This window comes from Heterodontus francisci, chromosome 11, assembly GCF_036365525.1.
Source record: "Heterodontus francisci isolate sHetFra1 chromosome 11, sHetFra1.hap1, whole genome shotgun sequence".
NCBI classification, from domain to species: domain Eukaryota; kingdom Metazoa; phylum Chordata; class Chondrichthyes; order Heterodontiformes; family Heterodontidae; genus Heterodontus; species Heterodontus francisci.
Genome location: NC_090381.1, coordinates 92,630,012 through 92,656,842, shown reverse-complemented (window position 1 = coordinate 92,656,842; position 26,831 = coordinate 92,630,012). Strand labels below are relative to the sequence as shown.

At 43.5% G+C, this 26,831-nt stretch overlaps 1 protein-coding gene across 1 annotated transcript in view; it reads left to right on the top strand.

Moving 5' to 3' along the window:
* Positions 1 to 26,831, top strand: part of LOC137375058 (collagen alpha-4(IV) chain-like) — a 226,548-nt gene that overhangs the window by 79,077 nt on the left and 120,640 nt on the right. The window contains exons 6-18 of the mRNA XM_068041685.1: positions 1,432 to 1,566; positions 2,079 to 2,123; positions 2,326 to 2,442; positions 5,755 to 5,823; positions 6,132 to 6,167; positions 8,270 to 8,332; positions 13,199 to 13,234; positions 14,799 to 14,831; positions 16,565 to 16,636; positions 21,018 to 21,071; positions 21,901 to 21,963; positions 23,236 to 23,280; positions 26,693 to 26,746. Of these exons, the coding sequence (XP_067897786.1) occupies positions 1,432 to 1,566; positions 2,079 to 2,123; positions 2,326 to 2,442; positions 5,755 to 5,823; positions 6,132 to 6,167; positions 8,270 to 8,332; positions 13,199 to 13,234; positions 14,799 to 14,831; positions 16,565 to 16,636; positions 21,018 to 21,071; positions 21,901 to 21,963; positions 23,236 to 23,280; positions 26,693 to 26,746 (822 nt within the window). The remainder of the gene's footprint in view (positions 1 to 1,431; positions 1,567 to 2,078; positions 2,124 to 2,325; positions 2,443 to 5,754; positions 5,824 to 6,131; positions 6,168 to 8,269; positions 8,333 to 13,198; positions 13,235 to 14,798; positions 14,832 to 16,564; positions 16,637 to 21,017; positions 21,072 to 21,900; positions 21,964 to 23,235; positions 23,281 to 26,692; positions 26,747 to 26,831) is intronic.

Here is a 26,831-nt window from a genome sequence, read left to right as displayed (position 1 = left end):
CCTGACCTTCTGAGTATTTCCAGCATTTTCTGTTGTTGTTTTGACTAAATAAATACAAGTTGCCATTGTATTATTAGCTTTGTCTGGAATATAGATCCACTTGTATAACAAAAATGGGAATACTTTTCCCAAGTAAATGTAACTCGTCAATTGTGTAGAAGAAGCCTTTAATTGAAGTTTTTTCATAGCTTTTTAAGGGAATTAAGGATTTATTTTGTTTACTGATCATTTAGATTGTAAACCAACCAAGTCTTGATCCACAGCCTGAATAATTGCCTTTGTAATTTACTCCAGCTGCTGGTCACAAGTTTGAAAGATTACATCTGCAGCTACACATAAAAAAAAACTGTTCAGTGAATAAGAGGAATGTGAATATGTAAGAAGCAAGTTATCCTGCTCTCCTAATTCCTGCAAATTTGATTATTTTTAAGAGTAGAAATGCATATTTATCAAAGCCGAACATCTTTTTGTTGTAACTTAAAATGTAGTCAGTTTATGCAAGCTGATGCAAATCCACAATTTGGTTGTCAAGGTGAAATGAGAATGGGTGTGCTGTCTGATTATCTTTCATCATATTATTCTCCTCAGTTTCTTTGTGTATGGCTCAAGTTTTCTGTCACACACAACTTCCAGTAAACAAATGCAAATATTTTGAATTTGCCTTGACTTGGGAAAAAATACAGAAAAATACCACATGGTATAAAGAAGCAGAAATTTTGCTATTTTGCACTTATCTTTTTTGGATTCAGATAAAACAGAAAATACTCATTGGAATGAAAAAAGATGCAAAAAAAAAATGCCCCCATTGTCTGTGAATTCCTTTTGGGATTTTTTCAGAGATTTGATAAAGTACTATACAAATGCAAGTTCTTTACTTTCCACTAGCACATTTAAAACAGAGTTGGATGAATATCTAGTTGGGAGTACTATTGAGAATTTTAAGGAAAGGTGCAAATGCAAGAAATCAAATACATTGCAGAATATGTTGGTTTCTGCATTGATAAGAAAATGTCATGCTAAGGAACGTAACTAGTGAAGAATGAACCATGCAGGGTATAAGGTAAGGCAAGTATTCTGGAGATTTGCTAGATTTCCTTTCATGGAGGACAGGAAGAATCTTTACAGAATCTCTCATTGGGTGATTAAGTGGGTTGGTTAGAGTTTATGATAAAGTTAATTGTACATAACTTGGGGAAGGAATAAGCTCGATTAGCTGAATTGCCTTTCTCATTTCTTGGGAAGAACAGAACTAAATGCTCTAACATGCATGACTCAAGATAACCTTTTTACTGTGGGGAAGCATAGGAGCCCTACTCTGTACCTATTCCAGATGACACAAATAAGATAGCAGAACTTAACTGCATAGGGAGTTTATTGCTGAGCCTGATTTTGTTGCAAAATTGATTTCTTAAAAAAGCATTTTAACTTCAGGGGCAGCCAGGTTTATTAGGACGACATGGTCCACCAGGTTCCCCTGGATACCAAGGACTACAAGGCCCACCAGGACTAAAAGGACAACGAGGAGATCGTGGCCTGCCTGGATCTGTTGGAATAAAAGGGGATCAAGTAAGTTAAAACAAAACATAGCTGCATGCAGAATTTATTACTCACCACCATCTGATATGATGAGAGCAAACTCACCATTGCGAGCTTGCAACAACATACAAATACTTTTGGGATAACTGTCATCCGTTTTAACTAACAGCTCAAAGGTCATCTAGTTAGCAGGAATATGGGTTTCTTTAAGAGGCATAATTTTGTAGATCAGTGTTACTGTGCCCCTTAATTCCCATTTACCTCTGAAGTCTGGGCCAATGATACTTCAACAGTTTGTACAAATTTAGGTGGGGAAGAAAGCTGTTCAACTTTATTTAGTTACTATTTGACACAGCAACAAGAACTCCCAATACCTAAAATTGCCTAGGCTTGCCCTAGACTGCTTTGGTGCACGTTTTAGCTCCTGTGCTAGAGCAGCTTTGGTAGAAGAATAGGAGTAGATCAACAGTTTGTCCTGTTAATTGGTATAAAGAAGGAGAGAACATGCTTTACAAAATTATACAATCATTTTCTTTTTCCAGGGTCCTACTGGTGTTCCTGGCTTTCTAGGATTAGATGGCATTCCGGTGAGTATTTATTTGAACTTTTTCCACTTGTTGACTATAATGCAACTGTAGCTGTACATTTATATCTGATGGAATGACCTGATCTATGCTTGCTTATGATCTAGTCAGATGTCAAGTTTCTCAGGCTCAGCACTGTACAATATATGGATCCTACACCATAGGATGGCTCCATAATGACTTATTGAAATATTCCTTATTTTAGGGTTTTCCCGGGTTGCAAGGCCCAAGGGGTCTTCCTGGATTAGATGGCTGCAATGGATCTAGAGGAGATCCTGGCTGCCCAGGAAGTGAAGGATATCCAGGAAGACCTGGTTTACTGGTAAGAAAATCTTTCTTGAATCTAATGAGAAGTTGTTAAAATATGGACAAGAGTACCACCACCTGCAGAATTGAATACTAATTCATTGAAAAGGGAATTGAATAGACTTTTTATTCAGCAGAAGTAGAGGATTATGGCTCTGCAGAGAAAGATAATGAAAAATACTGAGATGAGGTCCTGGGAATGAACTTGGAGAATGGGATGACCCCAAGTGGGTTGAAAGTCTTTTTCTCATTTTTTAAAATTTTCTTTTATTTGTTAGGTTTTTCTTCCACCCCAACTCCTCTTCGAACATCCCCATTGCTCATGGAGCTGCTCATCACAGGGCATCCTCAAAATCCAACTGTTCACAGTTCAAAGCCTGAGCATCCTATTTGACCCTGAGCTGAAATTCTGACACCATGTCCTGTCTATTACAAAGATTGTCCACTTCCACCCTAGTCACAACCCCTACCTCAACCTACCTGTTGCTGAAACCTTCCTCCATGTCTTTGTCATTTCCATACTCAACTATTCAATAGCTCAATCTATCTATATGAGAATATCTATTCATAGATATTTCATTGCTCAACGTAAGCTCGAGGAACAGCACCTCATCTTTCGATTAAGTACTTTACAGCTTTCCGGATTCAACGCTGAGTTCAACAGTTTCAGACCGTAATTGCTGCCCCCCATTTTGTTTCCTTTCTCTTTACAGGTTTTGGCGTTATTCTTGTTTTCTCTTGTTTTTGCTTTTGGACAGCAGTTGTTCATCATTCTGCCCTTCACACCTCCTGCAGACACATTTTTTGTTTCTTTATTTGTCCCATTACTATCTCCATTTGGCCTTGCATCACGAACATTTTTGTCATTTGATCTCTTCTGTCTTCCACCCTAACACAGATCTTTCCCTTCGTTCTTTTTCCACCCTCTGCCTTTTCACTTGCTTAAAACCTATTACATTTTGAACTTTTCCCAGTTCTGATGAAAGGTCCTTGACCTGAAATGTTAGCTCTGATTCTCTCTCTGCAGATGCTGCCAGACTTATTGAGTATTTCCAGCATTTTCTGTTTTTATTTCAGATTTCCAGCATCTGCAGTGTTTTGCTTTTGTATTCTATAACTCTCCTTGCCAACATCCCATCCCCCACACTTAATAAACTTCAGTTCATCCAACAGCCTGTTCTCATGTTCAGCTCCACCCCACTTGCACATTTCTATGTCTTCTTACTGTCCTACATTGGCTTCCAATCTTCCAACACCTCTAATTTAAAATTCTCATCCTTGTGTTTTAATCTCTTCATGGCCTCGCTCTTCTTGATCTGTTTAACCTACTGCAGACCAACAACCCTCCCCCCACCTTGCCAACCCTCCCTTTCTCTGACTGTGACCTCTTCACAGCACCATTGTTAGCCATGCATTCAGCCATCTAGGCCCCATGTTCTGGAATTCCTTCCCTAATCCCTAATCCCTGCTGCTTCTCCACCTCCCTCTCCTCATTTAAGACCCTGTTTAAAACTGACCTCTTTGACCAAGCTTTTGGTCACCTCTCCTAAGATCTCTTCTTTGGCTCGGTATGTATTTTTTTTAATAAGCCTATATCTTGGGAGGATGGATTACTGGATTTCCAGCAACAAACCAGCTGTAAGTAAGCTAACTGTGCTAATGGTTATTAAGAGTGAAGATAGCGGTGGTAGGAGCCAAAGGCAGAAATGCGGGAGGGAGATGGGATTAGGGAAAGACAGAAGCAGTGGGTAACTGAGGGAAAAGGTAGGTAAAGGCTGTTGGAGTGGCTGAGAGTATTGAAAAGTTTAAGATGGCACAACAACATGGAGTGACAGTAGAAATGATATGTCAGGCAATAAGTTTCACGTAGGTGGTGCTTTGGTGGTGGAACTGGCAGAGCAACCAGAAGTAAGTTGAATAAATAATGAAGTTTAAGTGCATCAAACAGCTGTGTTGGAAGTAGCATAACAAGAAAATATTACAGCTGTTACACTTACGGGAAGTGCATATTATATGCAAATTTTTAATATAGATAAATATTTAATATTGGACTTGTCTTGTCTTTGGCCTCCTTGGCTTGAGAGACAATGGGTAAGCACCTAGAGGTAGTCACTGGTTTGTGGAGCAGTGCCTGGAATAGCTATAAAGGCCAATTTTAGAATGACAGACTCTTCCACAGACGCTGCAGATAAAATTGGTTGTCGGGACTGTTGCACAGTTGGCTCTCTCCTTGCACTTCTGTCTTTTTTCCTGCCAACTGCTAAGTCTCTTCGACTCGCCACTCTTTAGCTCCTCCTTTATGGCTGTCCGCCAGCTCTGGCGATCCCTGGCAACTGACTCCCACGACTTGTGGTCAATGTCACAGGACTTCACGTCACATTTGCAGACGTTTTTAAAGTGGAGACATGGACGGCTCACATGGCCAAGCCATCTCAAGCGCCGCTGGCTCAGTAGGGTGTATATGCTGGGGATGTTGGCCGCCTCGAGGACTTCTGCATTGGAGATACGGTCCTGCCACCTATGTCAAAGATTCTCTGGAGGCAGCGAAGATGGAATGAGTTGAGATGTCGCTTTTGGCTGATATACGTTATCCAGGCCTCGCTGCCGTAGAGCAAGGTACTGAGGACACAGGCTTGAAACACTCGTACTTCTGTGTTCAGTGTCAGTGTGCCATTTTGCCACATCCACTTGGCCAGTCTGGACATAGCAGCGGATGCCTTTCCCATGCGCTTGTTGATTTCTGCATCAAGAGACAGGTTACTGGTGATAGTTGAACCTAGGTAGGTGAACTCTTGAACCACTTTCAGAGCGTGGTCGCCAATGTTGATGGATGGAGCATTTCTGACGTCCTGTCCCATGATCGTTTTCTTGAGGCTGATGGTTAGGCCAAATTCATTGCAGGCAGCTGTTGATGAGTCTCTGCAGACACTCTTCTGTGTGGGATGTTAATGCAGCATCATCAGCAAAGAGGAGTTCCTTGATGAGGACTTTCCATACTTTGGTCTTTGCTCTAAGATGGGAAAGGTTGAACAACCTGCCATCTGATCTTGTGTGGAGGAAAATTCCTTCTTCTGAAGACTTAAACGCATGTGAGAGCAACCAGGGGGAAGAAGATCCCAAACAGTGTAGGTGCGAGAACACAGCCCTGTTTCACACCACTCAGGATAGGAAAGGGGTCTGATGAGAAGGACTATAACTAAAGTTTAGAGGTATGAATATCTTTTGGTAAGAACAGATGTCAGAAAATGTTGGTAAAATGTCAACACATTTACTGTAATGCTGTTCATTTTTGCAATCTCCTATACAACCTGTACTGTATTTGTTGCAGGGAATGCCAGGACCAAAAGGGCCGAAAGGAGATTCCATAATTGCTACATTTTCTTATATGGGTTTACCGGTGAGCGTTCAATTTAAAGCACTGGTTACTGTCTGTTACCTTTGCTTCCCTTCTACTGTGGTTAAGGCAGGAAAAAGATGATGGCCAGGGACACTGTCTTTACTTTTGTTGATAGAGTGAGCTGATAAACTAAATTTATTCTTATTTTTCCTTTTCTGTTCTATTCTTGTTAATAAGATCCATATTTGGTGGTTATTCTGGTTTGAGCAAATGAATTTTGTTAGATTGGCATTATAAGGCATGCAGACAATTGAAACTTTAAAGATACCACAGCAGTTTATTGGAATAATTTGTTCTTTTGCCAATAGGGAGACCAAGGATTCCAAGGGCCAATAGGCTTTCCTGTAAGTAACAAATAATTTCCTTATTTTTAATTAGGGTTTACCTTGGCTTTATCTACTAAGTAGCGAATAAGGGCATCTCACAGCGATTAAAAGATAGTGATCTGATTAAGAGGGTGAATCAGCTAATGTTATGAACTATGAAAGGAAGCTTTCAATTAGGGCTGTCAATTAATGGCAGTTAACTTTAATGCAATAGTTTATCTGGTGATTAATTTTTTAACATGTTAAATGCTGAAGTTATGTAGAGTGGAAATAGCAGGGCAATAACAGGATATTGGGAGGGAAAGCCTGAGAGAGGTGAGAGCAGGGAAACTGCAGGAGTGAGATACAAGGAAATCCTGGGGAGAGGGATACTGAGAAGGGAAATCTGAGAGAGGAGAGAGTAGGGTAAAGGCAGGAATGAGATACAGGGAAATTCTGAGAGAGCAGGGCAAGGCTGGAGTGGGACACTGGGAGGGAAAGCCTGTGAGAGGAGAGATAAGGGCAAGGATGGGAACTGGATACATGGAGGGAAAATCTGAACCATTTGGAAGCAAAGTTCAGACTCAAGCAGGATGGCATCCAGTTAGGTATACAAAACGTTCTACTCAGAAACGCATAACCTTTACTAAAGGTGGGAATGACTTGAAAAGTAACTTTCAGTTTTTTCCCCTTTAGGCTTCAGTGAGGGATTCTGTATTATGCTGTTAATTCTAACATACAGAACCATCAAAGGTCTTTGTACTAATTTATCTACCTCATAAACAAACTGATCATAGTAAAGCTGGCGCTTAGCAACACTGGTGACAATGGTATCAATTAATTATGCAATTAAAACCAAAATTAACTGAGATTAACATTTTTAATTGTCATTAATTGCAATTAATTTTTTAATTGTTTGACAGACCTACCTTTAATTGTTTATAACTGCTGGACAAAGACTGGCTTGGCAATGGCAAACAGAAGGTGATAATTAATTGGAAACACTCTGGGCAAGGTCTATGTCAAATTAAGTGGTCAAGTAATGAGCTTAAGGAAGTTGGATAGTTTTCAAAGAAATCGGGACCAATTAAGCATACAGACTGAACAATAACAGAATTTACTGCTAGTAACTGTAAAGTTAGAGATATTGTCACCATGTAGACAGTGAAAGGTTTGCATCAATAGAGGGATAAAAGAAAAGGAATTTGGCTGCTTATTCACCATTCACTAAAAATACCAGTTCATATGAAGGTACTATCAGCAATGCTAATCAAGTATTAGGGAACATCTTAGAGCATTTCATTCTAAATCAAAATAAATGACTGTAACTTTGTATAGGCCATTAATGATGGGGCGGCGCAGTGGTTAGCACCGCAGCCTCACAGCTCCAGCGACCCGGGTTCAATTCTGGGTACTGCCTGTGTGGAGTTTGCAAGTTCTCCCTGTGTCTGCGTGGGTTTCCTCCGGGTGCTCCGGTTTCCTCCCACATGCCAAAGGTGGTAGGGAAATATAGGGACAGGTGGGGATGTGGTAGGAATATGGGATTAGTGTAGGATTAGTATAAATGGGTGGTTGATGGTCAGCACAGACTCGGTGGGCCGAAGGGCCTGTTTCAGTGCCGTATCTCTAAAATGATGCCAAGTATTAACTATTCTGTTTAACTAAAAAAAAGTGACTATATAGCTGATTATGAGCAGATTAAAGGTTATATAAAGAAAAGTAAATATGGAGATGATCAAATGGATGATCAACAAAATGGTTTCTTTTCGGGGAAAGTTGGTTGGCACATAGAACATCTTAGGCACTGTTGAAGTAATTAAGTAACTTTTAATTATTCTCAAACTGCTTATGGAAAGAAACCAAAGACAAAAGTAATTTGTAACGAGGAAATAAATAAAGTTTCATCCTAATCATTGTCACCAGTTCCTGAGAGAAAAATGACACAACAACCTGTTTAAAGGCAGGCATTGACTCACAGAATATTGCAGCACAGGATGCTATTCAGCCTATTGTGTCTGTGCTGGCTCTTTGAAAGAGCTGTCCAATTAGGGTCAGTTGTGCATCAAATGCAAGACATAAGCTTGTCCTGTTATAATATATCATAGATGGCAGACTTAACTTCTTCTTTCCCTCTCTCCTAGGGTCTTCCTGGAAACCCAGGTCCTCCAGGTATTGCAGGACCGAGAGGCCCAACAGGTGTTCCTGTAAGTAGATCATGGTTAAGATGACATTGCATTATTATTTTATGGGGAGATCCAAGGGTTCTAATTATCAGACTGCTTATCCCGACATCCCGTACTGGATGAGCAGAAATTTCCTCCAATTAAATATTGGGTTGACTGAAACCATTGTTGTCAGTCCTCCCTCCAAACTCCATTCCCTAGCTACTGACTGCATCCCTCTCCCTCACAACAGTCTTAGATTAAGCAAGTCTGTTTGTAAACTTTGGAGTCTCATTTGACCCGGAGATGAGCTTCCGACCTCATATTCCCCATCACTAAAACTGCCTATTTCCACCTCCATAACATCGCCTGACTTCGCCCTGTCTCAGCTCGTCTGCCACTGAAACCCTCATTCATGCCTTCATGACCTCTAGATTTGACTATTCCTGGCTGGTCTCCCACATTCTACTCTCCGTAAACTTGAGGTCATCCAAAACTCTGCTGCCCATGTGCCCATGTCTTAACTCACACCAAATCCCGTTCCCCTATCACCCCTGTACTCGCTGACCTACATTGGCTCCCAGTCAAGCAATGTCTTGATTTTAAAATTCTCATCCTTGTTTTCAAATCCCTCCATGGCCCCTCCCCTCCCTATCTCTGTAATCTCCTCCAGCCTCCCCAACCCTCCAAGATGTCTGTGCTTCTCTAATTCTGGCCTTTTGTGTCTCCCTGATTTTAATTGCTCCACCATTGGTGGCCACACCTTTCGTTGCCTCTTTGCACCTCTTTACCTCTCCACCTTGCTTTCCTACTTTATAAGACAATCCTTAAAGCCTACCTCTTTGACCAAGTTTTTGTTCAACTGACCTAATAGCTCCTTTTGTGGCTCGGTGTTGTACTTTCTTCTATAATGCTCCTATAAAGCGCCTTGGGGTGTTTTATTAAAGGCACTATATAAATATAAGTTGTTGTTGTTTAATAACTGCCACTGAAGTAAAGAACAGCAATGATGGTTCAATCCGAGAAGAGCAGCAAAGGAACCAGTTTTAAATGAGATCATGACAGTTTCACAAAAAAAGGATGGAGAAATCCCGAAATTAGGTTAAGTCAGCCATTATTGTGCAGAAAGCATAGATAGTAGCAAAGGAAATATGGCAGGCATTGAGATAATACAAGGTGCTGACACAGGATAACATGATGCTGGAAATTCTTGAGCAGGTAAAGATAGGCGTATTGAGTTCTTGGGCTTTATTCCATAGGCTGAAGGGAGCTATCCACAGTGCTGATCCATCACTGTGCACTACTCATGGCTCTGATCCATCACTGGGAATGACCCACAGCTCTGATCCATCACTGGGAATGACCCACAGCTCTGATCCATTACCAGGAATTACCCACTGCTCTGATCCATCACTGGGAATGACCCACAGCTCTGATCCATTACCAGGAATGACCCACTGCTCTGATCCATCACTGGGAATGACCCACAGCTCTGATCCATTACCGGGAATGACCCACAGCTCTGATCCATCACCAGGAATGACCCACAACTCTGATCCATTACCAGGAATGACCCACAGCTCTGATCCATCACTGGGAATGACCCACAGCTCTGATCCATCACTGGGAATGACCCACAGCTCTGATCCATCACTGGGAATGACCCACAGCTCTGATCCATCACTGGGAATGACCCACTGCTCTGATCCATCACCGGGAATGACCCACTGCTCTGATCCATCACTGGGAATGACCCACAGCTCTGATCCATCACCGGGAATGACCCACAGCTCTGATCCATTACCAGGAATGACCCACTGCTCTGATCCATCACCGGGAATGACCCACAGCTCTGATCCATCACCAGGAATGACCCACAGCTCTGATCCATCACCAGGAATGACCCACAGCTCTGATCCATTTCCGGGAATGACCCACAGCTCTGATCCATCACTGGGAATGACCCACAGCTCTGATCCATCACTGGGAATGACCCACAGCTCTGATCCATCACTGGGAATGACCCATAGCTCTGATCCATCACTGGGCAGGACCCACAGCTCTGATCCATCGCCGGGAATGACCCACAACTCTAATCCATCGCCGGGAATGACCCACAGCACTGATCCATCTCTGGGAATGACCCACAGCTCTGATCCATCTCTGGGAATGACCCACAGCTCTGATCCATCGCTGGGAATGACCCACAGCTCTGATCCATTACCAGGAATGACCCACAGCTCTGATCCATCACTGGGAATGACCCACAGCTCTGATCCATCGCCGGGAATGACCCACAGCACTGATCCATCACCAGGAATGACCCACAGCTCTGATCCATCACTGGGAATGACCCACAGCTCTGATCCATCGCCGGGAATGACCCACAGCTCTGATCCATCGCTGGGAATGACCCACAGCTCTGATCCATCACTGGGAATGACCCACAGCTCTGATCCATTACCAGGAATGACCCACAGCTCTGATCCATCACCGGGAATGACCCACTGCTCTGATCCATCACCGGGAATGACCCACTGCTCTGATCCATTACCGGGAATGACCCACTGCTCTTATCCATTACCGGGAATGACCCACTGCTCTTATCCATTACCAGGAATGACCCACAGCTCTGATCCATTACCAGGAATGACCCACAGCTCTGATCCATCACTGGGAATGACCCACAGCTCTGATCCATCACCAGGAATGACCCACTGCTCTGATCCATCACCAGGAATGACCCACAGCTCTGATCCATCACCGGAAATGACCCACAGCTCTGATCCATCACCGGGAATGACCCACAGCTCTGATCCATCACCAGGAATGACCCACAGCTCTGATCCATCACTGGGCAGGACCCACAGCTCTGATCCATCGCCGGGAATGACCCACAACTCTAATCCATCGCCGGGAATGACCCACAGCACTGATCCATCTCTGGGAATGACCCACAGCTCTGATCCATCGCTGGGAATGACCCACAGCTCTGATCCATTACCAGGAATGACCCACAGCTCTGATCCATCACTGGGAATGACCCACAGCTCTGATCCATCGCCGGGAATGACCCACAGCACTGATCCATCACCAGGAATGACCCACAGCTCTGATCCATCACTGGGAATGACCCACAGCACTGATCCATCGCCGGGAATGACCCACAGCTCTGATCCATCGCTGGGAATGACCCACAGCTCTGATCCATCACTGGGAATGACCCACAGCTCTGATCCATCACCAGGAATGACCCACAGCTCTGATCCATCACCGGGAATGACCCACAGCTCTGATCCATCACCGGGAATGACCCACAGCTCTGATCCATCACCGGGAATGACCCACTGCTCTGATCCATTACCGGGAATGACCCACTGCTCTTATCCATTACCAGGAATGACCCACAGCTCTGATCCATTACCAGGAATGACCCACAGCTCTGATCCATCACTGGGAATGACCCACAGCTCTGATCCATCACTGGGAATGACCCACAGCTCTGATGCATCACCAGGAATGACCCACAGCTCTGATCCATCACCGGAAATGACCCACAGCTCTGATCCATCACCGGAAATGACCCACAGCTCTGATCCATCACCGGGAATGAACCACAGCTCTGATCCATCACCGGGAATGACCCACAGCTCTGATCCATCACCGGGAATGACCCACAGCTCTGATCCATCACCAGGAATGACCCACAGCTCTGATCCATTTCCGGGAATGACCCACAGCTCTGATCCATTTCCGGGAATGACCCACAGCTCTGATCCATCACTGGGAATGACCCACAGCTCTGATCCATCACTGGGAATGACCCACAGCTCTGATCCATCACTGGGCAGGACCCACAGCTCTGATCCATCGCCGGGAATGACCCACAACTCTAATCCATCGCCGGGAATGACCCACAGCACTGATCCATCTCTGGGAATGACCCACAGCTCTGATCCATCGCTGGGAATGACCCACAGCTCTGATCCATTACCAGGAATGACCCACAGCTCTGATCCATCACTGGGAATGACCCACAGCTCTGATCCATCGCCGGGAATGACCCACAGCACTGATCCATCTCTGGGAATGACCCACAGCACTGATCCATCTCTGGGAATGACCCACAGCACTGATCCATCTCTGGGAATGACCCACAGCTCTGATCCATCGCTGGGAATGACCCACAGCTCTGATCCATCGCTGGGAATGACCCACAGCTCTGATCCATCGCTGGGAATGACACACAGCACTGATCCATCACTGGGAACTGCCCAGAATGCCAATTCATCAGTAACTCTCTGCAGCACTGGCTCTTTTTGTTCCATAATTTATGGGTTGAAACAAAGTATTTTCATGCAAGTATTTACTGAGAAAGTGGTTCTCAAATTGGGATCCTTGGATCTCTGAGGATCCATAAAGACTTTCCAGGGGTCCACAAAATAGTGTGAAATGTGAGCTGGAAGGTGGGTGTGATGTGCAGCCCCACATGTGCAGTGTAGAGTGGGCTGACTGCCTCACCTGGAAGGGGCAAGCACAGGGATAGACAGATCCTGCATTTATATGCAGGCATGCCCATCTCATTGATGTCTGTAAGTAAATACCTGTTTTCTGAAAAACATTATTAAATTACTCTTTAGTTGTAGGACTTGCATCTTATTAGTATTATATTGTATTATAATTTAGATTAGTGATTACTAATCCATTTGAAAAGGGGTTCTTCAACCAAAAAAGTTTGAGAACCATGTATTAAGACATCTCAGAATAAATACCATGTTAATTCACCAAATCAATTATAATGTGAAATCTGAATTAAAAAAATTATTATATTCTATTGTAACATGCCTAGATTCCTTATCCCAAAGGAAAAAACTTGAATTAATATTTACAAATCATCTTTCCTTCCAGGGACGTCCTGGTTTACGAGGGTTACCAGGTGACCAGGTAAGTTTTTAACTATCTTGTGGCCTGACGAATCATTTAATTTGAATATTATAACATTTAATTTTGATAACATTTTTACTAATTGCATAATGGTTACTTGTTTGTGTGGAGTTAAACTCTGAATGATAGCATTGTACGTACTCTTATTTTGGAATATAATTCTAAATGATGGGTGGGCGTTTCTCTAGTGAATTAATTTGTATTAATGGTGTCAGTCTGAATGATTGGTAATGATGCATTTTACCCAGGATGTGCTGCCATAGGACATCACCGATGCCCCGTGGCATTGTGGAAAAGAATGCTTCACTGATACGCAGAATGGTGGCTACAACTGAATTGACATATAGAATAGAGCTGGTTACCCAACCAAGCTGTTTGACAGCTTGAGTTGCCTGATACTATATGATGGGTTTCAGTCTCTGCTTTGTTTATCTTTAAAGTCTCCACAGGACAGGTTCAGAAAAATTTTATTGTTTGGAGATCAAAGGAAACACTTTCTACCATGGAGGGCAGCCTGGCTTAATAAGAATAAGTAGGCAATCAGTTTTCCATTAGTCCCTAATCACTGATAGTCCAACAATTATGGCAAGAAGGGAATCGAGATCCCAGACAGGCAACGAGGCATAAGATAAATCCTCGAAGATTGATGGTAATTATCATGGGCTACTAAGAGAGATAATGGATGGGATTTCTGAAGCCCTAATAGTTGATGAATCCTAGATAACTATATAAGAGCTCCACCTGTAAAATGGGGTTTGGGTAATGGAAGCAAATCCCTATAATTATCTGAGGAATATTTGGAATCTGTGATGGGTCTTTCTGGATGGATGAACTAAGATGGCTTGTCTACCTTGAGTGATCTTGTGATTTGCAGTTTTGTATAGAATAGAATAGAACATTACAGCGCAGTACAGGCCCTTCAGCCCTCGATGTTGCGCCGACCTGTGAAACCATCTGACCTACACTATTCCATTTTCATCCATATGTCTATCCAATGACCACTTAAATGCCCTTAAAGTTGGCAAGTCTACTACTGTTGCAGGCAGGGCGTTCCACGCCCCTACTACTCTCTGTGTAAAGAAACTACCTCTGACATCTGTCCTATATCTATCACCCCTCAACTTAAAGCTATGTCCCCTCGTGTTTGCCATCACCATCCGAGGAAAAAGGCTCTCACTATCCACCCTGTCCAACCCTCTGATTATCTTATATGTCTCTATTAAGTCACCTCTTCTCCTCCTTCTCTCTAACGAAAACAACCTCAAGTCCCTCAGCCTTTCCTCGTAAGACCTTCCCTCCATACCAGGCAACATCCTAGTAAATCTCCTCTGCACCTTTTCCAAAGCTTCCACATCCTTCCTATAATGCGGTGACCAGAACTGCACGCAATACTCCAGGTGCGGCCGCACCTAAGATGGCTTGTCTACCTTGAGTGATCTTGTGATTTGCAGTTTTGTACTTCAGTGCGTTTGAGCTCACTGAATTGCTACTGATTTCAAACTGTGCCAAACAGATCACGATAAGAATTTCCTTTATCAAATGCATATTTTATATTTTTTGGCAGGGCATTGGATTTCCAGGACAAAAAGGCAAGAAGGTAAGAGAATACATGCTTCATTCTGTGAAAATATTTTCAACATACAATGGAATAATTAAAAAAAAAAGTATTCCCCATAGACATTTCTTCCACTTTGAATGTTCTGAAGGAGGCCAGTAGCCACAGATAAAACTTCCAATTTGTACATTTTAGGCTATTGAAAGAACATTATTCTTTTGGGCCTCCTTATCTCGAGAGACAATGGATACGCGCCTGGAGGTGGTCAGTGGTTTGTGAAGCAGCGCCTGGAGTGGCTATAAAGGCCAATTCTGGAGTGACAGGCTCTTCCACAGGTGCTGCAGAGAAATTTGTTTGTCGGGGCTGTTGCACAGTTGGCTCTCCCCTTGCGCCTCTGTCTTTTTTCCTGCCAACTACTAAGTCTCTTCGACTCGCCACAATTTAGCCCTGTCTTTATGGCTGCCCGCCAGCTCCGGCGAATGCTGGCAACTGACTCCCACGACTTGTGATCAATGTCACACGATTTCATGTCACGTTTGCAGACGTCTTTATAGCGGAGACATGGACGGCCGGTGGGTCTGATACCAGTGGCGAGCTCACTGAACATTATATACTATATTTTACATCCCTAACCAACCGAATTTCTCAGATATTGTTCAAATTGTCTGAACATGATTGATGACATGGCTGAATTGTTTAATTTATGATTTATGATTTTGCTGTAGCATTCAATCCTGCCCTTAAAGAAATATTCATCTCTCTCATCTTAAATGGATTTATCGGCGTTGCTTCCATTGAGTTATAATGGAATTAAATTAAAGAACAAATTTATGTTGATATTATCCATTCAATTTTATGACCTGGGCACGTTAAGGACTGCAATTGATCCCCTTTACTTTACTTCATATTGCAGCTAGATACAGAGCTGACGGGTATATATGGGTGGGGCTGCGGAGCTTGCTCAAGTCACTGTTCTCAATAGCACTACCCGCAGGCTTGTCGCACTGGTGCGGCCCTGGTTTCAGACAGACAATTGTGATTTTGTGCTCTTCTGTTCCTGGTCTTGTGGTGTTTCAGTAATGAAAAATCGAAAAAATCTTGGGCATAGAAAACTTTATTATTCAAGCTGCTAAGAGACAACAATCGCAAAAAAAACTGTAGTTTTGAAATTGAAGGTTTAGCAACAAGGCCACTGCTTTAGTTAGTTTGAATTCGCTTTCAGAGTAGACAAAACCATTGTACAGAGACGATACATGCTTGTCTGTTTAGTGTTGACGGCCAAAGCCCAAGGATGACATAGGCTGAGAGAGAATTCCAAGAAGGAATGAGCCTGAGTGAAGCTTCCTTGCTAGCACGTTGTGCCCTAGGACCTTAATCTTTTAGATTGATGCTGTATGAATGAGGTGACACTGCAGCTAATTCAAAGTCTGGATCATGCAGTCGTGACTCTTGTGGAATTGGTTCAATCATCATCTTTTAGAGGACTGTCAGTGTATTGACCTCCCTTTCTCACTTCTTCCCCATTCCATCCATAGACAAATAAATGTATTTAATTTTAGTCTAATCAATTTTTATTTTGAACCAGTCCTCATAGGTAAACAAAGAAATTGTGCTGATTTCAGTATCCATCCTTGTGCTATTTTCTTGCTGTGATATTTGTAAACTGTCTATTATTACCATTGCCATCTCATTTCACTGTGTGAACTTTGGATGTCAGCCTGCATGTCTGTTATTCTTCCTAATTATACCCCTGCTTATTCTCTCTTTTGTGTCAGGGCGAACAAGGTGACCCAGGACATGTTGAACTAATCCAGCCTCAGGAAGAAATTGTCTTTAAAGGAGACCAGGTATAACCAATAACAAACAGGCATTCAACAATTACATTATGATGTGGTGACACAGTGACCCACGATTTTAAAGTTTTCTTTGGTTCTTATCTGAAGTCGATATTAACTGTAAAGTCCATTAACACAAGCATCTCCATTGCAAGGATGTCGGTACTTTTTAATCATTACAAAATGTCTCAAATTCAGACAGGATATTTGAATTAAGTATTTGCTGTAATAAAATCTACAAAGACTGTTCTTTCTCACCAAGTTTGTGAAAGAAAAGAAAGTCTTTCATTTATACAGCCCATTTTACAACCTCATCATGTCCCAAATCATTTTACAGCCAATCAAGTACTTTTGAAGTGTAGTCACTGTTGTAATATGGGGAAATGCAGCAGCAATAGCAACATAGCAAGCCCCCACAAACAGCAATTAAATAATAGCCAGATGATCTGTTTTAGTGATGTTGGTTGAGGGACAAATATTGGCCAATACGCCAGGAAGAACCTCCCTGCTCTTCTTTGAAATAGTGCGATGGGATTGTTTATATTGTTTCGACCAGGTGAGAAAGGGGTCTAGGGGTCCCTCTCAGCCTTCACCTGGTCTTACCATAACAGGGTTTAATTTTTAAAACACTGTTTTTTCAGCTCCCCCTTGGTGAATCCTTGTTCACTGCTTTCCAAATATAAGGCAAAGAAAGCAGCAGAAACAGGTTTTATTAGCTTTAAAGAAGAAAGGTTGAAATTTATTAAACTTAAACTCTAATTCAGTTAACGCCAATGGATACACGACGTGCCCACGCTAGCATGCATACACGATATACATATGCAGATAGAGACAAAACAGAGCAGAAGAAATAAAGTGGAAAAGTTTGAGGCAATATGTGAAGAGATTTTGTTACGGTTCTTCAAGCCCACTGTAGAGTCCTTGATTGTAGGTAGATCTTGCTTTTCGTTGGGTCCCAGTATTCATTCTTAAACCTTGTTCGCTGAAGGAGACTTTTCTCCCTTGGGGTTCATGTGTCTTCAGTGGAGTCAGAGGCTTGTGAGAAAAAGAGATCTTCTCAGTCCAGGAGCAAATAGCCTTTCTGAGTTCAAACTCTCTGTGACCAGTTCAAAGGAAAACCCTGGAACAGTCAGTTAGTCATGTGACCAGCTGGTTTAACCAGTCCTGGCCCTTGTAGATGGTATCCTCCTTAGCAGGCCCTGGAATGCGCTTCCCCACCTTTGATGTCTGTTAGCATGTAATTGTTTTTTTCCAGCCATGGCTGATCTGTTCAACAAGTCATTTCCTCGTTCCAACAACAGTTAAAAATCAATGTTCATGACAAAATTGATGTGCATCATTCTTGGCAGGTGGGGGAAAAGCATGACAATATCCACCTGAAAAGATTAGACAGGGCCTCAGTTTAATATCTCAACCAAAGGACGGTACCACTGGCAGTAGGGGCCTGCTTTAGGTTGGGAAAAAGAACCCAACCCGAAAGCAGCAGACCTGAGCCCGATCCAGCCTGAGTCCCTCCAATTTTGCCCCAAGCCCGACTCGATCCGAACCCACCACTACTCGGCCCAACCCGAGCCTGACCCGACCATCCCTTTAGTTACCTTCCTGACACCAAACCTGCAGGAAGCTGCAGTGCATGCGCGATGACATCATAGTGACGTCACTGGCTCACTGCACATACTCAGTTTCGCCACAGACTCCCAGCTCAGGTAAGTTTTTTTTATTTATAATACTTACCAGCAGAGCACTTACCGTGTGTGTCTGGCCCGACTTGACCCGACTCAACCTGGACTCGGCCCCCCCCCACCACCCCGTGTCGGGGGTTGTAGCGGGTGGGGGGCCGGAAAATGTCTCCGGGAGAGGCCCGCCATGGGCCTCGACACCGGGAAGGCCTGGCCAGATATTACCGGTGGCGGTGAGGCCTTGTGGCGACCCCCCTGCTGCTTTGCCTGCCACCGGTGTCAAATTATCTCACTACCCAGGACCCCACCCCCCCAACCCCACCACCCCCCAACCACCCCAACTCCATCTATCACTAGATATACAGAGTTAGTCACCTCTGCCTCTGTGTTAGTCTGGTGCAGGGGGAGAGAACAGGTTCCCTCAGATTGGGACATCTGCAGGTACAGTAGTGCTTCTAATGCTGACTGACATCCCTCACAGAAAAGGTCAGTGTGAAATAGTGAAATTGCTTTCAGTCAAATACACTCATACTTTTGGTTGAAAGGGGTTAGATAAATAATTACTATGCTTCATCCTGATCATATCAATAATTGCATCTTCACTCATCGTTGACATAGTGGGCTGGATTTTACAGACCCCCCTCCCCCATGTCGGGGGTTGTAGCGGGTGGGGGGGGTCGGAAAATGTCTCCGGGAGAGGTCCGTCATGGGCCTTGACACCGGGAAGGCCCGGCCAGATGTTACCGGCGGCGATGAGGCCTTGTGGCGACCCCCCTGCTGCTTGGCGACAGGAGCAGCATTAACATAGTCAAAAAAAAATGCAAATGAATGAATTAAATACTTACCCGCTCCCGCCGTCCATTCTAGTGCCATATTGGTGGCGGTGGCCGGCACTACCGCACCTTCAGATCTCCATTTGGAGATCCGATGCAGGACACTGGTGGGAGGGGGAAGCAGGTAAGTATTTCAGTGCGGGGTTAAACTATTCTGATTGGTGGAGGGGATGGTGGGAAGGGGCTGAAGTTCAAAGTTAATGAACATTGGGGGGAAAGGTCAGGTACACAAGGTAAGTATTTTGGGGGTGAGAGGGCAAGGAATTAATTGAATGGCTATTGGGGGGGGTGATGGTGGGAGAGGGGATAGAAAATTAAATGTAAAATGCCTCTTCCTTTAAATATTTAAACGAAATATAAGGGCTGGAAGCCCTTTAAAAATGGTGTGGGTGCCTGTGCAGTGGCGCCAGGCACCATTGCCGGGGATGGACCGCCCACCCCCTCCACGTCATCGGGGGCGGGTGGGGGACAGTCCATCCTGGCCATTTGAATGAGCCACCGCGCTGAATATCACAGCGACTCCGTGACTAGCAGTCTGCACGGGCAGACCGCCAACTTTGAAGCTCACTGCCGATTTAAAACCAGCCCAGTGTATTGAATTATCACTCAAATACTCTCTAAATTATGGATTCACTTATTATAAAGATGGAGCTGATTGCAAACTATTTTTTCCTGCTGTTTATAGATACAGTTTTATGTTCAGGTCCAAGGGCTTCCATGTTTACGTAATAATTTAGTTTATTTGCCTTCCTTCAATCTAGCAGAGGACAGTAAGATGTCAATGAATGCTGGTGTTTATTCATGGAGGGAGAAGGGGAGGGTTGCTGAAATTTAACTCAAGGTGGAACTCAATGGTAATCTTCTGCCACACCATCAATGATAGTGTCCTGTCCACACCGTCAACTGAGTCCTTTACTTGTGTTCAGTTCTACTCCCTTTTATGTACGAGGTAGGTAAGTAACCATCTGAGGAAGAATAGTTAATGGATTTTTCATTGATTGGTCTACCTTGATAACCACTCTGATCTGGATCAGTCTTGTTATTTAGAATGAATTAATTACCCAAACAAAAGAACTGCAGTTAGTGGTAGCCTGTTCGATTAAAAAGAGAAAAAAGGAAAAACCTGTATTTATATAGCACCTTTCATGACCACCAGACATCCAAAAGTGCTTTACAGCCAATTAAGTACTTTTGAAGCATTGAACTGTTGTAATGTAGGAAAAGCCGCAGCCAATTTGCACACAGAAAGGTTCTACAAACAGCAGTGTGATAACAACCAGATAATCTGTTTTTGTGATTTTGATTGAGAGATAAATATTGGCCAGGACACCAGGGATAACCCCCACCCCCACCGCTCTTAAAAATAGTGCCATGCATTCTTTTACATTCACCGGAGAGAGTTTACTGTCGCATCTGCAAAACAACACCTCTGACATTCTCTCAGTACTGCACTGCAGTGCTAGCCTTGATTTTTGTGCTTAAGTCTTGGAGTGGGATTTGAAGCCACAATTTTCCTGACTCAGACACAAGAGTGCTATGAACTGAGCCACAGCTGACACAATAAAAAGGCTGCCTGCTAATATTGTTGGAGTTTGCTGTAGTGGAACAGTAAGCTATACTGGTGCAAGGGTGCTGTATCAACATCATTAAATGATTCAATATAAATAATCCTGCTGAATACAAATAATACAAATATATTTATGTGAAATCTTTATCCTGCACAATTCATAGATAATTCTTTTGTCAAATATATGAATGCATAAAATAGTTTTTGAACTAAAAGAAAATTACTCATGCCTTACTTTGTGCTGTTGTGCTCTACATAATATTGACTCAATGAATAAATCAGTTCTTCGTGTAAAAAAAAATGTTCTCTTTCAGGGTGAGAAAGGCCCTAGAGGACCTCCTGGACCTATTGGATTTCCTGGACCTTCTGTGAGTACAAAGGATTTTTCTGCTCAAATATGTTGCTGCTGGGTCATAATCCTAGAGTTTCCTACCTCCCATTATTGTGGAAATGCCATAATCACAAGGACTGCAATGGATCAAGGTCTTTACCATCTTCCAGTGTAATAGGGATGGGAAATAAATGCAGCCCTGTCAGCATTCCCTACAACCTTAGAAAAATGCTAAAGAGATAAAATCAGTACATGCTGCAGCATTCTTCTGAAGAGAAAGTGCAGATATGTACAAAAAAATGAGGAATGGGAAAAGAGCCCGATTCTCATTTATTCAGGTACACTTTTAATGAAGATATTTGTTCAGTCTGTATTATGTAATGTGAATCTACGAAAGCTTGTTTTTAATGTACAATTTATTTGTACTTTGTAATAACTTTACTTGTGTTGTAAATTGAGTTAAATAATCGGCGCAGTGGTTAGCACCGCAGCCTCACAGCTCCAGCGACCCGGGTTCAATTCTGGGTACTGCCTGTGTGGAGTTTGCAAGTTCTCCCTGTGTCTGTGTGGGTTTCCTCCGGGTGCTCCGGTTTCCTCCCACAGCCAAAAGACTTGCAGGTTGATAGGTAAATTGGCCATTATAAATTGCCCCTAGTATAGGTAGGTGGTAGGGGAATATAGGGACAGGTGAGGATGTGGTAGGAATATGGGATTAGTGTAGGATTAGTATAAATGGGTGGTTCATGGTCGGCACAGACTCGGTGGGCCGAAGGGCCTATTTCAGTGCTGTATCTCTAAACCTAAATCTAAAACCTAATCACAACCCAAATGAAATCTAATTTATTTTGGTCTTTATTCACATCTAGGATCTCCCTAGCTATCCCGGTGAAAAGGGCGAAAATGGCATCATTGGTTTCCCTGGGGATCGGGTAAGGAACAATATTGATTTTTGGTCTATGTACAAATGCCTGCTTCATATTCCAGAGCCGTTTTCAGTCAAAAATGTGTTGCAGGGGTTTGTGGTGTGCAATACACCCAAATTACATTGCAAGATGACATGACACTACTGATGGAAATGGGGAATAAACTGTTCATAAGCACTTTTTGTGAATGCATTTTTGTTATGAGAAGTTTCAAATCATGACTATCAGTTCAGGCCATGAAAAGAAAGTGGTCAAACAGGTCACATTCGTACTGTTGGCCATTGAGTCCATCAAATATGTTCTGCCATTCAAGGTTGATCTGTATCTTAACTGCATCTGCTCTTATTGGTTCCATATCCCTTAGTATCCTTTCCTAACAAAACTCTATCAATCTTAGTTTTGAGATTTTAAATTGACCTCGCCACAACAGCTTCTTGAAGGAGAGAGTTCCAGACTTCCATTATCCTTTGTGTGAACATAGAAACAGAAAAATAGTAGCAGGAGTAGGCCATTCGGCCCTTCGAGCCTGCTCCACCATTCAATACAATCATGGCTGATCATCCAAACTCAGGACCCTGTTCCCGCTTTCTCCCCATATCCCTTGATCCCATTAGCCCTGAGAACTATATCTAACTCTATGAATGAAGAAGTACTTCCTGGTTTCACCTCTGAACAGCCTTGTTCTGGACTCTCCCACCAGAGGAAATAGTTTCTATCTACCCTATCAAATCCTATAATCATCTTAAAAACCTCAATTACATCATCCCTTAGTCTTCAATTGCTCAAGAGAATGTAAGCCTAGTCTACACAATCTGTTTGCACAATTTAATCCTTTTAACCTTGGTACAACTCTAGTGAATTTGCATGCACCACGCCCAAGGCCAATATCCTCTCCATGATTCATGTAGGTGAGTGCCTCACTCAAAAGTCAATTCATGGGTTCTTCTTGGGTATGATCCTGCAGTACTAAGTTGCCAACAATGTGCTATTCTATTGGTAATCTGCTGTATGAATTGTGTTAATGGGAAGTGAAGGTTTTACACTGGCTTCGAGGAGTTTGTCTTAAAATTTTAAATTAAGACAATTTCTGGGGAGCTGTGAAAACGTTACACTGCATCTAACCTGAGCTCTACCTAACCCAAAAGTGTTTAGTCTCCAGCATTGACCGCACTCAGCTTCAAGATTGTCACTAATAATTGAAAATATTTAAAATTATAAAGTATAATTTATAAAGCCTGGTAATTGTCCTATGTTCATGGTGATCTGTTTCTTTTCAAGGGTGATTCTGGGAAGGAAGGCTTGCCAGGTGTTCCAGGAAGAAAGGTTTAAAATAAATATCTTTTATATAATTTCATGTACATTTGATTTGTGGTAAAAGTTCCCTGAAACCAATGAAAATATGATGGTGTTTTGAGGTGCACCTTCAGATTTCTCCAAGAAGTGTCTGAGGTGAAATTTATACAATCTTGGTTTCTGACTGACTTTCATGCACATATATATTGCAAATATGGACAGAATAACAAAGATTATTGTGTGAAGAATATTTGTTCCAATAATAACAATTTACATTTATATAGCACCTGTAACAGAGAAAAATGTCCCAAGTTGCTTCCAGAAGCATAAGTCAGACAAAAGTGGACACTAAGTTTGAGACGGGAGCCCTGGGTCCAATGTTAATCTGTTTGTTCAGGGGTGATGGGTGAGTGGGATTTGGTGCAGGATAGGAAACAAATGGCAGAGTTTTGGATGAGCTGGAGTTTATGGAGGGTGGAGAATGGGAGAGTAGCCAGAAGAAAAGTGGAATAGTCGAGTTCAGAAGTGATAAAGGTATGGATGAGGGTTTCCACAGAAGTTGGACTGAGACGGTGGCAGTGGTGAACAATGCTATAGTAGGCATTTTTTCTGATGGAGGGGATATGATTTTTGGAAGCTCAACCTGGGACCAAATAGGATGCTGAGGCGGCAGACAGTCTGAGACACTAACCAAAGAGGGGACTGGATGGAAAGAACCTTTTTCACTGTTTATGTGACATTGCTATGCAGCTAGGGACTGATCATTTAGATCTTCTCTGATAGGCAATGGAAGCGTTTACTCTGTCCCGCGTGCCTCTGCGTTGGTAACAAGTGTCGCTAGTGTTGGTTTTCTGGGTGAATACCATGCTGAGTTATAAATGAGTACGCAACCACAACTGTTCCAATATGATTTGCCTTAAACTTTTGCTGGTTCAAGCTCTAAGGGCAACAGTTTATTGTCTTGTTGGTAGGAAGTGATACAGTTGTGCTCTTCTTTGGCCTCCTTGTCTCGAGAGACAATGCGTAAGCGCCTGGAGGTAGTCAGTGGTTTCTGGAGCAGCGCCTGGAGTGGCTATAAAGGCCAATTCTAGAGTGACAGACTCTTCCACAGGTGCTACAGATAAAATTGGTTGCCGGGGCTGTTACACAGTTGGCTCTCTCCTTGCGCTTCTGTCTTTTTTCCTGCCAACTGCTAAGTCTCTTCGACTCGCCACACTTTAGCCTTGCCTTTATGGCTGCCCATCAGCTCTGGCGATCGCTGGCAACTGACTCCCACGACTTGTGATCAATATCACAGGACTTCATGTCGTGTTTGCAGACGTCTTTAAAGTGGAGACATGGACGGCCGGTGGGGCTGATACCAGTGGCGAGCTCGCTGTACAATGTGTCCTTGGGGATCCTGCCATCTTCCATGCGGCTCACATGGCCAAGCCATCTCAAGCGCCGCTGGCTCAGTCGGGTGTATATGCTGGGGATGTTGGCCGCCTCGAGGACTTCTGTGTTGGAGATACTGTCCTGCCACCTAATGCCAAGGATTCTCCGGAGGCAGCGAAGATGGAATGAATTGAGATGTCGCTCTTGGCTGACATACGTTGTCCAGGCCTCGCCGCCGTAGAGCAAGGTACTGAGGACACAGGCTTGATACACTAGGACTTTTGTGTTCAGTGTCAGTGCGCCATTTTCCTACACTCTCTTGGCCAGTCTGGACATAGCAGTGGAAGCCTTACCCATGCGCTTGTTGATTACTGAATCGAGAGACAGGTTACTGGTGATAGTTGAGCTTAGGTAGGTGAACTCTTGAACCACTTCCAGAGCTTGGTCATCGATATTGATGGATGGAGCATTTCTGACGTCCTGTCCCATGATGTTCATTTTCTTGAGCCTGATGGTTAGGCCAAATTCATTGCAGGCAGCTGCAATCCTGATGATGAGTCTCTGCAGACACTCTTCTGTGTGGGAAGTTAATGCAGCATCATCAGCAAAGAGGAGTTCCCTGATGAGGGCTTTCCATACTTTGGTTTTTGCTCTTAGGCGGGCAAGGTTGAACAACCTGCCACCTGATCTTGTGTGGAGGAAAATTCCTTCTTCTGAAGACTTGAACGCATGTGAGAGCAGCTGGGAGAAGAAGATCCCAAACAGTGTAGGTGTGAGAACACAGCCCTGTTTCACACCACTCAGGATAGGAAAGGGGTCTGATGAGGCACCACTATGCTGAATTGTGCCTTTAATATTGTCATGGAATAAGGTGATGATACTTAGTAGCTTTGGTGGACATCCGATCTTTTCTAGTAGTCTGAAGAGACCACTTCTGCTGTCGAGGTCAAAGGCTTTGGTGAGGTTAATGAAAGCAACGTAGAGGGGCATCTGTTGTTCGCAGCATGTTTCCTGTAGCTGGTGAAGGGGGAACAGCATGTCAATGGTGGATCTCTCTGCTCGAAAGCCACACAGTGCCTCAGGGTAGACACGCTCAGCCAGCTTCTGGAGCCTGTTTAAAGTGACTCGAGCGAAGACTTTCCCCACTATGCTGAGCAGGGAGATTCCACGGTAATTTTTGCAGTCACCGCAGTCACCCTTGTTCTTATAGAGGGTGATGATATTGGCATCGCGCATGTCCTGTGGTACTGCTCCCTCGTCCCAGCACAGGCAAAGCAGTTCGTACAGCGCTGAAAGTATAGCAGGCTTGGCACTCTTGATTATTTTAGGGGTAATGCCGTCCTTCCCAAGAGCTTTTCTGCTGGCGCGAGAATCAATGGCATCACTGAGTTCTGATTTTGTTAGCTGTACGTCCAGCTCATCCATGACTGGCAGAGACTGGGCTGCATTGAGGACGGTCTCAGTGACAACATTTTCCCTGGAGTACAGTTCTAGGTAGTGCTTCACCCAGTGGTCCATTTGCTTGCGTTGGTCAGTGATTGTGTCCCCTGATTTAGATTTGAGGGTGCCGAGCTTCTTGATGGTTGGCCCAAAAGCTCTCAATGCCATCATACATTCCTCTGATGTTTCCGGTGTCAGAGGCCAGCTGAATATGACTGCATAGGTGTTACCAGTAGTCATTTGCACAGCGCCTGGCTGTTCTTTGTGCAGCGCTTCTGGCTGCTTTAAGTGCTACGGATGTTAACTCGCTGGGGGCTTTCTTGTAGTTCAGCAGTGCAATGCGCTTCGTGGTTACGACAGGTTCCAGCTCTTCAAAGTGAGATTGAAACCAGTCTGCATTTAGTTGTGCCCTAGAACTACCAATATCATCACAAATGCAATGCATATTTCACCAATAGAACAACGTAGCTTTACAGATCCTCATATCCTTCAATGTTCTTTGTTTTATCATTCCAGCGATAAGGTAATAAACATGTTAATCTAAAATAACCTTCCTTGCATTTTAGAATAAAAACTTTGGTTTGCCTTCACCAACTTAACCACTAATATTTCGTCCTCTCCATTTTAGGGACAACCTGGACCCAGTGGTAGACCTGGACCAGATGGATATCCAGGGATAGAGGTACTTTGTCAAATAACCCAGTCTTCACATGATTAACAAATACTTACCTCTCTCAAAGAAGCTACTTAAGATAATCAAATGAGTT